Source organism: Muscardinus avellanarius, assembly GCF_963383645.1.
Source record: "Muscardinus avellanarius genome assembly, chromosome: 11".
NCBI classification, from domain to species: Eukaryota; Metazoa; Chordata; class Mammalia; order Rodentia; family Gliridae; genus Muscardinus; species Muscardinus avellanarius.
Genome location: NC_137797.1, coordinates 72,958,173 through 72,971,967, shown reverse-complemented (window position 1 = coordinate 72,971,967; position 13,795 = coordinate 72,958,173). Strand labels below are relative to the sequence as shown.

At 42.4% G+C, this 13,795-nt stretch overlaps 1 protein-coding gene across 3 annotated transcripts in view; it reads left to right on the top strand.

Moving 5' to 3' along the window:
* PFKM (phosphofructokinase, muscle) overlaps positions 1-13,795 on the top strand; it is a gene marked incomplete at both ends in the record, with an annotated part of 48,462 nt that overhangs the window by 17,883 nt on the left and 16,784 nt on the right. For 2 of the 3 annotated variants that reach the window (XM_080705255.1, XM_080705256.1), the window contains one exon: positions 7,709-7,793. In XM_080705255.1, coding sequence (XP_080561381.1) covers positions 7,709-7,793 — 85 coding nt within the window. Of the gene's footprint in view, positions 1-7,700; positions 7,794-13,795 lie in introns of those variants that run through there. The other variant, XM_080705254.1, reaches the window with a different exon arrangement.

Sequence of the window (13,795 nt, the reverse complement as noted above, 5' to 3'; positions counted from 1 at the left end):
TATCTAAATCTTTGCCCATTTAAAAAAATTACAACTTTGATATTTCACTGAACAGAACATATCTGTTTTTAATTTTACAGACTTTATTTTTGGGAGTAGTTTTAGGTTTATAGAAAATTACATATAGAATAAAAAGTTACCATATATTCTCTATAACCTGCTCAGTGTCCTCTGTTATTCACATCTTGCATTGGTGTGATCTATTTATTAAATTGATAAACCAATATAATAATACATTATTATTAACTAAAGTTTGCAGGATTTTGTTTTTGTTTTTGCTGTTTTGGTTTTTGGTACTGGAGATGAACCCAGAGGCATTCTACCACCAAGCTACACTCCCCCAGCCCAACTTTATTTCTTATTTGGAAAAAGGGTCTCACTAGGTTGCTGAGAGTCTCCCTAAGTTGCCAAGGCCAGCTTTGAACCTGTGATCCTCCTGTCTCAGCCTCCCAAGTACTGGGATTACAAGTGTGTGCCACCATGCCCAGCTAAAGTTTGTAGTTTACATTAGGTTTTACTCTCTGTGTTGTGTAGTTGACTTTTGACAAATGCTGTCATGTAGCCACAATTACAACATCATACAGAAAAGTTTTACTGTCCCCAAATCCCCTATGCTCCACCTATTCACCCCGCTTTCTCTTTCCAAGCCCCAGGTAACTCATGTCAGATAGTTAGAACTGCTATTTTCAGGCTGCTTTGTTTTACTAAGCAATATGCATTTAAGGTTCTCTGTGTCTTTTCATGGCTTGATAGGCCATTTCACTTTTTGTTGAGTAATACTTTCTAGTATAGATGTACCATGACTTCTTTATTCATTCACCTTTTGAGGACATCTTATATCTAGTTTTTGGCAATTATGAATAAAACTACTGCAAACATTTGTGTGTAGGTTTTGGTGTGAACATAATTTTCAACTTATTTGGGTAAATAATACTATTGTCAAATCGTGTGGTATGATTATGTTTAGCTTTGTAAAAAAAAACTGTCATCTAAGGTGACTATATTATTGTTAATTCCCTCAGAATATGTCTTGGATTTTTAGCTATTCCACTGTTTTATTGTTTTATTTTATATTTTTTGTGGTACTGGGGATTGAACCCAGGGGCATTCTACTTCTGAGCTACACCCTAGCCCTATTTTTTAATCTTTTTATTTTGAAACAGGGTCTCACTGATTGCAAAGAACCTCATTAGGTAGCTGAGGCTGTCCCTGAACCATGATGCTCCTGTCTCAGCCTCCCGAATGCTGGGATTACAAGCCTGCGCCACCACACCTGGCTCTATTCCAGTTTTTGTTTGCAGTTTCTTACTGTCACATGATGTTGAACATTTTTAATATGATTTTAACCACCTGCACCTCTTCTCTGGTGAGGCATCTGTTCAGGATCTTTGGCCCATCTTGTAATTGTTAGTGTCTTTTTATTATTGAGTTGCAAGAATTCAATAGATTTTGGATACCAGTCTTTTATCAGATATATGCTTACAAGTATTTTCTTCCTTTATTGCAGTTGTATTTTCACTTTCCTGGTGGTATCATTCACAAAAGAAAAGTTTTTACTTTTGTGTAGTCAATTGCTTCATCTTCTCTTCCCTTGCTTTCTTACTGTTTGCAGCCAGAATGCATAGGGGGCAGAAACACAGGCAAGAAGATCTGTAGAAAAAGCAAGAAGAGAAATGATGGTGGAGAGTCACTGAAACAAGGGTTTTTTGTTTTGTTTTGTTTTGTTTTTTGGTGGTACTGGGATGGAACCCAGGGGCCTTCTACCACCGGGCTACACTCCCAGACCCATTTTATATTTTTATTTGGAAACAGGTCTCTTAAACCAGCGTGGCTGGCTTCGAACCTGCGAAACCCTCCTGTCTCAGCCTCCCAAGCGCAGGGATTACAAGCGCGCACCACCACGCCCGGCTGGCTCACAGCATTTGAATGGCCAGTCCTGTTTGCTGCAAGCCCCACTGGCTGCCTGGCTCACTACCCGAATCCTGCACCCCTCTCCTGAAGGCTTCCAGAGGCTATGGCAGGAGTACTCTGGCCTTTTGTTTTTTCTTTTCAAGGAAGCTAGCTTTTCTGCATTTTCTCTAAGAAAGACAATGCAAATGTAAAAGAGGATTTTAAGATTATTCTATAGACTATATCAGCGTAGCGTGTCTCAAAGTTAGGGATTGTTTCATTTATCTTTTCATCTCTCAGCACGCAAGACAAAACCTGGCACACAGACTCTGAATAAATATTTGTTAAAAGAGAGAAAATAAGTGGGATAGGGCCAGAGGGGCTATTTGATTATCAGTTGCTGAACATGTTTGAATGCAGAGTGTCCAGCAGTCTGGGCAGGAAAAAGTCTCTGCTGAAAACAATAGAAGCAACTACGTAATTTCTGATTCCCACTAGGTACAGGAGCTGAAGTCTTCCAAGACGTGTATGAGGTTCCCAGGATCTTTTGGGGCGAGAAAACACTAAGTCGCTGCCATATCTGAGCAGTTCTTAGGGGGAGGAGAAGGAGGAGGAGCTTCCTTGTCAGCATCTGTTAGTGGAGGTTGGGAAGCCTCCCCTCCTTCTCCCGCCCGCTGCCTCCACCTGGCTCCTCCCCGTGTTCGCCAAGCTCCCATCCCCCTTCCCCCAAGGACAATCTACCCGAAAGCACCGACCGAGGAGAGCGAAGGCTAAAAGGCAAGAGGGAGGCCTTGGGGAGAGCGTGGGGGAAAGCGGGAGAGAGGTGGGAGTGAACGTGCGGGGAGGAGGCGGGGAGCACTGCAGGGACCGGAGGGACGTGACCAGTGGATGTGGCCGCAGGAGCCGGGGCCGAGGGGGGATGGGAACCGGGCATTCCTGAAGAATCCTAGCCTCTAGGTCAATCTCCCGGCACTCGCGTGCTCAGCCCCCTTCCCGGTGGGTCGGCGAAGGGTGCGGGGCTCGGGGAGCGTTGCCCTTGGCTGGCTTGACCCTTCCCTGGCGTTTCTCGAGTTCAGATCGCAGCACCTAGGATGCTGCCTCTCTGTGTTCCTGCCGCCCACGTGCTTCTACACACACATGTGATTTGTTATTATATATGTAACAGTGTGTCTCTACGTGCGAGTCACTGTGGGTCTACAAGGAATGCGTATGTACGAGTCTGCGTGTATTTCTAAGTCCTGTGCTTCTCCGCCTTAGAGATTGAAGTGAGCTGTTTACTAGCCAGCCCTCCAAACCTTCTTGTTAGGGCGAATTCTGTCTCCCTCAGACTCCTGGGACAGAAGATCTCTGAATGGGCTTCAACCTGGGATGAGCCCGTCCTATCTGTGACGCACTCCACGAGTGATTGAGAACAAAAAACTCAGGGTAAAAGAAGTCAGCATCTTGAGATGTCTCCTTACCTTTCCAGTCCTTAGGGTTCTTACTGCTCCAGTCACTTAGTTTTTTCAAGAACAGCAGAAATTTGGATGTTAACATTCTAGCTAAATAAGAGAGCACCTCTCTATTCATGTTTTTATGTTTCTTTCACTACTTGTTATTATATGAGTTTGTAAGTCCTAGTTATGTCTGAATGTGGTTTTTTAGAGGTACAATATGGAGATGTATATGTATCTGCTTATTTTTAATACATTTTTATTTCTTGTACATCAGTTCGTTAATGCTTTCAACAAGTATTGAGCCCATGCTAAATGCACAGATTTTAGTAGGCTTTCTTAGGCTGTGGGAGTGTTTGTTTTTTTGTGTGTTGTTTTTTTTTTTTTTTTTTTTTGTACTAGAGATTGAACTCGGGCCTACAACCTCTGAGATATACCACCAGCCCAAATTTTATTTTTATTTTGAAACAGGGTCTCACCAGGTTGATGAGAGGCTCACTAATTTCTGAGGTTGTCCTCGAACCTGCAATCCTCCTGTCTCAGCCTCCCAAGTACTGAAATTACAAGTATGTGGAAGTGTTTTTAAAAAATGAATGTGATTCCTGTCCTGGAGGAATTTCCAGTCTAGTTAGGGAAAGTGACTTTAGCTGTCATCTAGTCTTGTGGCCAGCAAGCCTTCTATAAAAGACCAGATAGTAAGTATTTTATTTTATTTTATTTTATTTTATTTTATTTTATTTTATTTTATTTTATTTTTTGCGGGTCTGGGAACAGAACCCAGAGGCATTTGACCTCCGAGCTACACCCCCTGCCCAATTTTTTATTTTTTATTTTGAAACAGGGTCTCACTGTGCCCAAGTAATTCTCCTGCGTGAGCCTTACAAGTTCCTGGGACTACAGGTGCATACCACTATGGTTGGCAACACTGAAATTTGAATTTTATATATTTTTCACATGTTGTGAAATATTTCTTGAAACCATTTAAAAATGCAAAAACCTAGCTGGGCGTGGTGGTGCATGATTGTAATCTCAGCATTCAGGAAGCTGTGACAGGAGTATTGCGGTTCATGGACAGCCTCAGCTACTTAGGTCCTTTGTAACTCAGTGAGACCCTGTTTCAAAATAAAGAATAAAAAATAGGGCTGGGAGTGTAGCTCAGAGGTAGAATGCCCCAGGATTCCATCCCCAGTACCAAAAAAAAAAAAAAAAAAAAAAAAAAAAAAAAAAAAAAAAACACCTTTCATAGCTTGTTGCCAAATACCTAAGAATGAATGGACTTGTCCTGTGGGCCAGAGTTTGCTGACCCTTGATCTAGTCCACCCTCTTTTTAGTGCAGAAGCCACTGAAATGCCACTAAAGTGATATATTTTGTGTGTGTGGGGGGGGTTGGGGATGGAACCCAGGTACATTCGACCTCCAAGCTACACCCCCTGCCCTATTTTTTATTCTTTATTTTTAAAACAGGGTGTCACAAAGCCGGGGGTGGTGGCACACGCTTGTAATCCCAGCACTTGGGAGGCTGAGACTGGAGGATCGCACAGATTTGAAGCCAGCCTCAGCTACTTAGTGAGGCTCCCAGCAAATTGGTCTGAGAGTATAGCTCGGAGGTAGAAAAGCCCCAGCTTCCACCCCCAGTACCACAAAAAGGAAAAAAAAAGCGAGGCATGGCAGTTCGCGGACAGCCTCAGCTACTTAGTGAGGCCCTCTGCAACTCAGTGAGACCCAGTTTCAAAATAAAGAATAAAAAATAGGGCAGGGGGTGTAGCTCGGAGGTCAAATGCCCCTGGGTTCCAAATCCGGACCCGCAAAAAGAAAAAGAAAAAAAGAGGATCACACAGGTTTGAAGCCAGGCTCAGCTACTTAGGCTCTTACTGAGGCTTTTGGCAACTTAGTGAGACCCTGTTTCCAAATAAAATATAAAAAATAGGTCTGGGAGTATAGCTCGGAGGTAGAAAGCCTTTGGGTTCCACCCTCAATACCACCAAAAAATAAAAAAATAAGAAAAAAACTGAAACAGGGTCTCACTAAGTTGAGAGGGCCCCACTAAGTAGCTGAGGCAGGCCACGAACTGCAATCCTCCAGTCTCAGCCTCTCGATGCTTGGATTACAAGCATGTGCCTCCACGCCTGGCTTTAAAGTGATAAATACTTAAGTGCCAAATGAGCTATGCAGTTCTGGACAGTACATGAGAGAGTGTGTGTGTGTGTGTGTGTGTGTGTGTGTGTGTGTGTTACTGGGAACCGAACCTAATGTATTCTACTTCTGAGTTACATTCCCAGCCTTTTTTATTTTTAAATAGCATCTCATTAAGTTGCTGAGGGCCTCCCTAAGTTACTGAGGCTGGCTTGGAACCTGTGATTCTCCTGTCTCAACCTCTCAAGTTACTGGGATTATAGGCATGTGCCACCAGGCCTGACTGACAATATGTGATTTTTAGAAGTATCCAAAAAGAAGCTTTCCTGGACCTTGAGTAATCAGTGCATGTTTAATAGCTTAGTAAAGGTATGACTAGGACTGGCTTAAATGATGGAGTAGGTATGGGTCTATGCAAAAGGCCAGAGTAACTTGGACAAAGGATGCAGTGTGTCCCAGCACAGAAGTAGGGGTGAGTAGCACAATGTTCAGAGGACAGAGCAGAAAATCCATGTGTGCAAAGGTTGAAACAATAAGCAGGGACTTAATTATAGAAATTTTGAATGCCGACCCAAGAAGTTGGGAGCTGGCCTGTCAGAGCTGATTATGTTTATTAATCTGTGTCTTTTAATATCACTATGTGTGTCTGTGTATGCCTTCATGTTTGTTTCACTGCATATATTTCATTGTGTATGTGGTTTTGTGTGTTTATGTAACCTATGTCTCTACAAGCAGCTATGCTGATTTCTCCAGATACAGGGCAAAACTTGAGCTGCTGTGAAAGCTCCTGTTTCTTTGCATGAATCTCTTCTCCACTGAAGCTTCAGGGGTCTGTGACCTTCCTGTGAAGGTTTATTTCATGTCTCTGATGGAGGGAAGAAGTAAAATACAAGCCTAAGGGGAGAAGTAACAATTTGGGTAGAAAGGGGCGGCAAGACTAGACAAGAGGGAATAGATAGAGAATATAATAAAAAAGAAGACTAATAGGATTTGGTGATTGTTTTGATGTTGAGAGAAGGGGAGGATATACATTTTTCTTTTCTTTTTTGATGGTGGTATCGAGGTTCCTGGAAACCCTTCTACCTCCGGGCTACACTCCCAGACCTATTTTATATTTTTATTTGGAAACAGGGTCTCTTAAGCCAGTGAGGCTGGCTTCGAACCAGCGTGATCCTCCTGACTCTGCCTCCCAAGTGCGGGGATTACAAGTGTGCGCTACCATGCCCGGTGTTACATTTTTCAAATATAAGGTTTTATCCTGGATAACTAGGAGAGTGATGATTCTATTGGCACTTTATGGATATGAAAGTATGTCTTGTGTGTTCTTTTGAGAGATAAAATCCCTAAAAACAATCACGAAGGTGTCTCCGTGATGTGTTCCTACCTGCCATATCTGTGATTTTGTGTTTTCCCATTTGATAGTATACAGTATGAGAGTCAAGGCCTGAAGATAAAGAATCAAGAGAGGGTATATTCATTTCGAGTCACCCCTCCATGCCAGTCTGGTATGGAGCTGTATTTCTATTTTCTGTATTTCTATCTTTCTAATAAACTTCTTTAAATCTTAAAAAAAAAAAAAAAAGAATCAAGAGATGCTCAGAAGGCTGAGGGCCTGAGGAATGGACAAAGCCATAGAAAGTCCCTAACAATTCCTGAGATTGACACCATGAATTTGCTCAAATTCCATGTTCTCTTGTAACTTCAAACTCTAGTATCAACTTCATATCACTCAGCTCTGCTCCAATTGCTCAATGCCATCACACTCAACCCTAAATTTAACCATGAAACAAAGTACCCTTGCATTTCTGCTCTGCATTGCTGGTTCTCAGTCAATGCCCCAAACTGCCTGATTCCTATTCTCTGCACAAACCTTTCTTCATTAAGAGAGGAATCTTCAAGGCTAACTCAGTTTTCCTTCTTCCTGTATCATTTTAATTCAGTCAACAGACCTTCTCCCTGACCTTAGCTTATTCTCCAAATAGGTTGCAGTTGGGGTGGAAGGGAACTGGGAAGGATTATCCAGGACTTCTGCAGTCCCTGGCTTGATTACTGTGACATTTTAGCTTGTCACTCTATGAGGATATGTCTCTTCTCTGGAAAAAGTCCAAAACTCCCAGCTGCGCTGCCCAGCTTTAGTGTAGCGGGAGAGCCTGTCTAGGTGGCTTTAACCAGTCTAAGAGAGACATTTCTCGAGAGAGTGAGACTTTGATTCATCTGTGTGTTGACTATTGTCTTAAATTCTAGAGTGGATCATGACCCATGAAGAGCACCATGCAGCCAAAACCCTGGGGATCGGCAAAGCCATCGCCGTGTTAACCTCTGGTGGAGATGCCCAAGGTAAGGAGGAAAGGACAAAATATGGCTAGTAGGCCCCTGACGCTTCTTGGCCCCTCCTTAATGTATAGAGTAGAGCTATCTTTCTGTATATCCACTCAAGAAACCTGGGCTTTCCTAAGAATCTGTGACAGATCTAAGTCTCCAAGTATATTTGAATTTTATTTTCTCTACTTGTATTTACCCACATCTTCATAAAACTTCTAAGTTTCTCTGAAGATTTGGGGCTTTTTTTGTTCTCTGATACCTAGAAATGGTGTTTTCTCAAGTATCACTGGAAATAAAGAGATAAAATTAGTGGGAAGGCAATAGGTGAATGCACTTCAGTAACGTGGGGAAGGGGGATACTGGGAGTTGATCTTTCCAGGGCCCTAGCTGGAGCCCCAGGTATTAACCCTGGTGTCTGGAGAGTTCCTGTACTAACCAGCACTGGTAAGCACTGTTTTTCCTCCATTAACATCTCTTTAGCCTTGGAACAAATAGGAACAGAAGCAGTTAATCAGTACAGATCCAGTGGAGGTTGGAGGGAGGAGTAGAAAACAGAGTCAGAGAGAACCCTTCTCTAGGTTGAGTCTAAGAAACTTGGGAGTCTGAAATTTAGATATATAGGGAAAATGAAGTGGGAAAGAGATCTTGTGATCCAAAAATATTATTTCCACTTTTATCTTCTTGTATTCTAGTTTATAATATGTTGAAGAAAGGCAGATTCTCTTTGAAAGGGTTAGCAGGACATGGACACAGTGATGGAAAAAATGAGGAAGAAAGATATTTCTAGTTCACCCCCTCTTCTGTGCCACTGACCCTCGGCTTTCCTAGACTTTGTGCTAAGCACCCACTCTGTCTAGAGCCTTGTGAAGAAGTTGACTTCCTTTGAGAACTTTGAGTTTAGAGGAAAGATCTTAGGTATCCTTGCAATTCTTATGTAAGGTACATAAGTAAAAATAAGTAAGTGTGCATTAGACAAGGGGAATCCATTTATATAATGAAATGGTAGGCCCTGGCTGGATTAATCTGGGAACACTTTATGGAGAAAGATAGTTTCAAGAAACTGATTGCTTTATTCAAGTACGGTGCTTAGAAGAGGGGCTGACACATAATAATGCTCAATCGGTGTTGTGTTAATAGAAATAAATTTCTGAGCATCTACTGTGCACCAAGCAGAATGACAGACACTAAGAAGGCCTCAGTGAAAGACAATCTTTGTTCTTATGATGTTGCCTATTAGTATATTAGTAAAGCCAGCCTTTAAATATACTTTTTTCTTTTTGTGGCACTGGGGATGGAACCCATGGGCATTCTACCTCTGAGCTACACCCTCAGCCCTATTTTTTATTCTTTATTTTGAAACAGGGTCTTACTAAGTAGCTGAGGCTATCTGAAAACCATGATCCTCCTCTCTCAGCCTCCCAAATGCTGGGATTATAAGCATGTGCCATCACATCCAGCTTAAATATACTTTTAAACTAATGTTTATTTAATCTTTATGATTGTGATGTGTGTTATTGTGAATCAGAATTCTAGAATGAAGAAACTGAGGGCTGAGGGCAGAGGTTTGAGTTTAGGAAGTGATTAGATCAAGAATGAAGAACTCTGGTGGAGACTAGAGAGACTCTGGTCTGGCTTTTATTCCTTCTCACTTCTTTGTTGGTAGAAAATGCTAATTCTGATATCTTCAGCATAAACTCGTGTGTGTGTGTGTGTGTGTGTGTGTGTGTGTGTTACTAGGGATGGAACCCAGGGGCATTCTACCTCCTGGTAGAATTCTTTATTTTGAAACAAGGTCTTCCTGAGTTGCAAAGGGCCTCACTAAGTACCTGAGGCTGGCCTGAACCACGATCCTCCTGTCTCAGTCTCCCAAATGCTGGGATTACAAGCATGTGCCACCATGCCTGGCTCAACATAAACTCTTTTTTTTTTTTGGTGGTACTGGGGATGGAACCCAGAAGCTTTCTACCTCCCAGACCTTTTTTTAAATATATATATATATATATATATATATATATATATATATATATTTTTTTTTTTTTTTTTTTTTTTTTTTTTTAATTTGGAAACAGGGTCTCACTTAGTTGCTGAAAGCCTCACTAAGTAGCTGAGGCTGGCTTCGAACCCATGCGATCCTCCTGTCTCAGCCTCCCAAGTGCGGGAATTACAAGTGTGCACTACCATGCCCACCTCAACATAAACTCTTTGAGTGTTGATTTGAGCCTGTGGTAGAATGGCCTATGGATTTAGATGGTCAGATTAGGAAAAGAGAAAGACTGCTTAAAAAACCCATGTGACACGCACAGAGTAGGAAATAATGAAGAAAAAGAGCTCTTTGGAGAGGGAGGACTAAAGGGAGAGAGAGAGAGGGAGAAGGAGAGGCAGAGAGAGAGAGAGAGTGAGTAAAGACCCCAGAAGCCTAGGACTGAACATGGGTTAAGAGTAGACTCAACCAGCTTCTGATCCTTACCAGTGAGACATTCTAGGGATGTTCTGTCTGCTGGAAGGAAGGGTCATCTTTCATGAAACAGGGGCTCTGGATATGTTAATTTCTAAAGTGCCCAGCTGAGCCAAGGCCAAGAAGCTCAGTGATAGGGACAGTGTATTGGGGAAATATCTCACCTATGAATTCATAGGACCTCACAGGAACATGTCAGGACTGAGACAGGTAGAAAATGAAATTCTAAGCCAGGCATTGTGGTGCACGCTTGTAATCCCTGCGCTTGGAAGGCTGAGACAGGAGGATCGCACAGGTTCGAAACTAGCCTCAGCTACTTAGTGAGGCTCTCAGCAACTTAGTGAGACCCTGTTTCCAAATAAAGTGTAAAATAGGTCTGGGAGTATAGCCCGGAAGTAGAAAAGCTCCTGGGTCCTACCCCTAGTACCACACACACACACATACACACAAAGCCGGGTGTGGTGGCGCATGCTTGTAATCCCATCACTTGGGAGGCTGAGACAGGAGGATCACATAGGTTTAAAGCCAGCCTCAGCTACTTAGTGAGGCTCTCAGCAACTTAGTGAGACCCTGTTTCCAAATAAAATATAAAATAGGCCTGGGAGTATAGCTCAGAGATAGACAACCCCTGGGTTCCACCCCCAGTACCACGAAAAAAAAAATCGTATTTCCTAAGATTATAGTTTTATATTCCAGAACTCTAGGTATCCAGTAGAGAATCTCACAGGCTTGTGGTGGCTGGAAAACCAATAAGTTTCATGTGTGCTCTGATCTTAGTGAGCTCACTATTCATCTCTCTTCTATTACCTCTCTGGATTGCTGTTCTAGGGTTTCTAATTTTTAATTATATATCCATTATAAAGTATGATTTACACCTAACATTTATTTCTCATAATTGAAAAAAATTTATTCAAAGCTTAGGTAGAAAGAAACTTTTCAGCCATCAGTTTTCAAAAGTTGTGACCAAGTAATTTATTAGTTTTTTTCTGTCTAGTCCCATAGAGACTCATCACCTATAGCTCTTCTCCCAAAGCCTCTTCCCAATAGGCTATAATTGGAAACTCTAAGCTATGTGCTTTTAATGTTCTCCAGAGCCCTTCTTGGCTGTACCCAGAATACCTCTTGTATGGTGCTTGTAATTTTATCCCTTGTCTTGCTCTAATAAGCCAGACAGCTGTTCATAGAGAGTTATTTAGGGCAACATGGAATAGCCAAGGAGAGTCTGGAGAGGACTTGCTTAGAGCCAGGGTAGGCCAGTGAGGCTGGATCGGAGAGCCCAAAGAATAACTGGGCCCCTGAGTAAGAACTATCTCTACACACCAGTCTGTGATTTTTAGGGACCTAGAGGTTTGAGGCACAGGTACAGGAGCACAAAGTGGGTCTTAAGACTTGATTTCTAGGAAAACATTCAGTTTAGAGGCAGGAAGAACAACCTCTGGAGAATGTGGGGCTGAGGTATAAAGAAAGTACAGGGAGAACAGAAGAAAATCTTCCTTATTATGAGATGTCTTTTGCTCATAGATTTGGATATTCTCTGCCACTATTTATTGTTTGTTTTGTACTGAAAATTTTTAAGACATTTGTTTCTTTTCACTCCTCTCTCCTCTTTACTCAGCTTGGGAGCAGGAAACAGCATTCTGCCATATACATTTTAGAAGAATATTTTTTCTTATTTCCTAAGATTATAGTTTCATATTCCAGAACTCTAGGTATCCAGTAGAGAATCCCACAGGCTTGTGGTGGCTGGAAAACCAATAAGTTTCATGTGTGCTCTGATCTTAGTGAGCTCACTATTCATCTCTCTTCAAGCATTGATGTCTCTGTGTTGATTCTTTGTTCCTTTCACAACCTAGGCTTTTCCTAAGGGTTCAGAGAAGTCCCTCCCTCTACAAAATTTTTTTTGATTCCTTCAAAGTAAGTGTAAGGACTTAACCCTCTAGACTTCATGGGGCCTTGCCTTAGTGATGTCATAAGTAAGCTGTGATAACAAGTGCTCACAAGTGCCTCTTGCTGACAAGCCCAACCTTTGAGTTTTTATCTTAGATAATAATCAGAAGATTTGGCACTGTTCCCACCTCTTGCAACTGTTTCCAAGACATTGCTAAACCCTGGTTCTTTGTCTTTCTTGTTGCTATTAGTTTTTTTCATGGAACCCCATCAATTCCTTGCCCTGTTCCTTTTTTTTTTTTTTTTTTTGCAGTACTAGGATTGGGGCATTGTACTTCCGAGCTATGCCCCAGACCAGTTTTTTATTCTTTATTTTGAAACAGGGTCTCACTGAGTTGCAAAGGGCCTCACTAGGTAGCTGAGGCTGTCCTTGAACCTGGATCCTCCTGTCTCAGCCTCCCAAGTACTGAGATTAAAAGCATGCGCCACCATGCCTGGCACCCTGTTTCTTTCTAATTCTACATTATTCTCTCCTTTGTGTGTGTGGGTCTGGGGATGGAACCCAGGGGCATTTGACCTCTGAGCTACACCCCCTGCCCTAGTTTTTGTTCTGTATTTTGAAATAGGGTCTCAGTTACAGAGTGCCTCACTAAGTAGCTAAAGCTGTTCGCAAACTGCAGCCTCCCAAATGCTGGGATTACAAGTGTGTGCCACCACGCCCGGCTCTACATATTCTCTTGAGACAGATTCTTCTAAGTCCACATGGTTGTCCTACAGATCGTCATAATCAGCATATCATAGTGTGACTGTACCATCCCTTGCCTGCCTTCCCAGACCCAAACCTGCCTCTGCTCAAGTCATGTCACCATAGTTTGGCCCTTTGCCCAAGTCACTGGGGAAATTCCTCCTTCAACACTGAAATCTGATAACATTACTGATCAGGTATAAGTTCTGTTGTTTCTGTGTCCTGCCTGGATAGCTTCTGTCCAGTATCTGGTTTGTCCCAAATTCCAGTCTTCCAATGCATCCCCTCCTCATGTCTGATGTCCGATCCTAACCCTAGTGACCCCTCTGACAAGCTGCCTGTCATAGAGAGTTATCTAGTTATCTTTCTGATATGTACAGCTTGTCATGTCCCTCTGCTCTCAAAATTCTTCAGAGATCCTTCATTGTCTACAACTTTTTTTTGTGTGTGTGGTACTGGGGGTGGAACCCAGGGGTTTTCCTACCTCCAGGCTATACTCCTAGACCTATTTTATACTTTATTTGGAAACAGGGTCTCATTAAGTTGCCGAGAGCCTCACTAAGCTGAGGCTGGCTTCGAACCTGTGCGATCCTCCTATCTCAGCCTCCCAAGCACTGGGATTATAAAGCGTGTGCCACCACGCCCAGTGTGCATAGATTTTATATTGAAAGAAAAAGATGTACTGGTATATCTGTAAAAGAGGGGCTAAAGTGGTTCATAAGAAGTTGATTCACCATGTCTCTAAGATACTTGAGCATCACCATGAACCCTTCCTCACATTACAGGGTAGGGATTTCTCCCATCTCTCACCAATAAAGTCGTGAATAGCACAGTATTAGTAGCATTGTACCCGATATGGAACACATGTGTGGGACACCCACTACAGGTTGTGTTTTGGGACAGGTTGGCTCCTCCACATTGCTCTAAGGG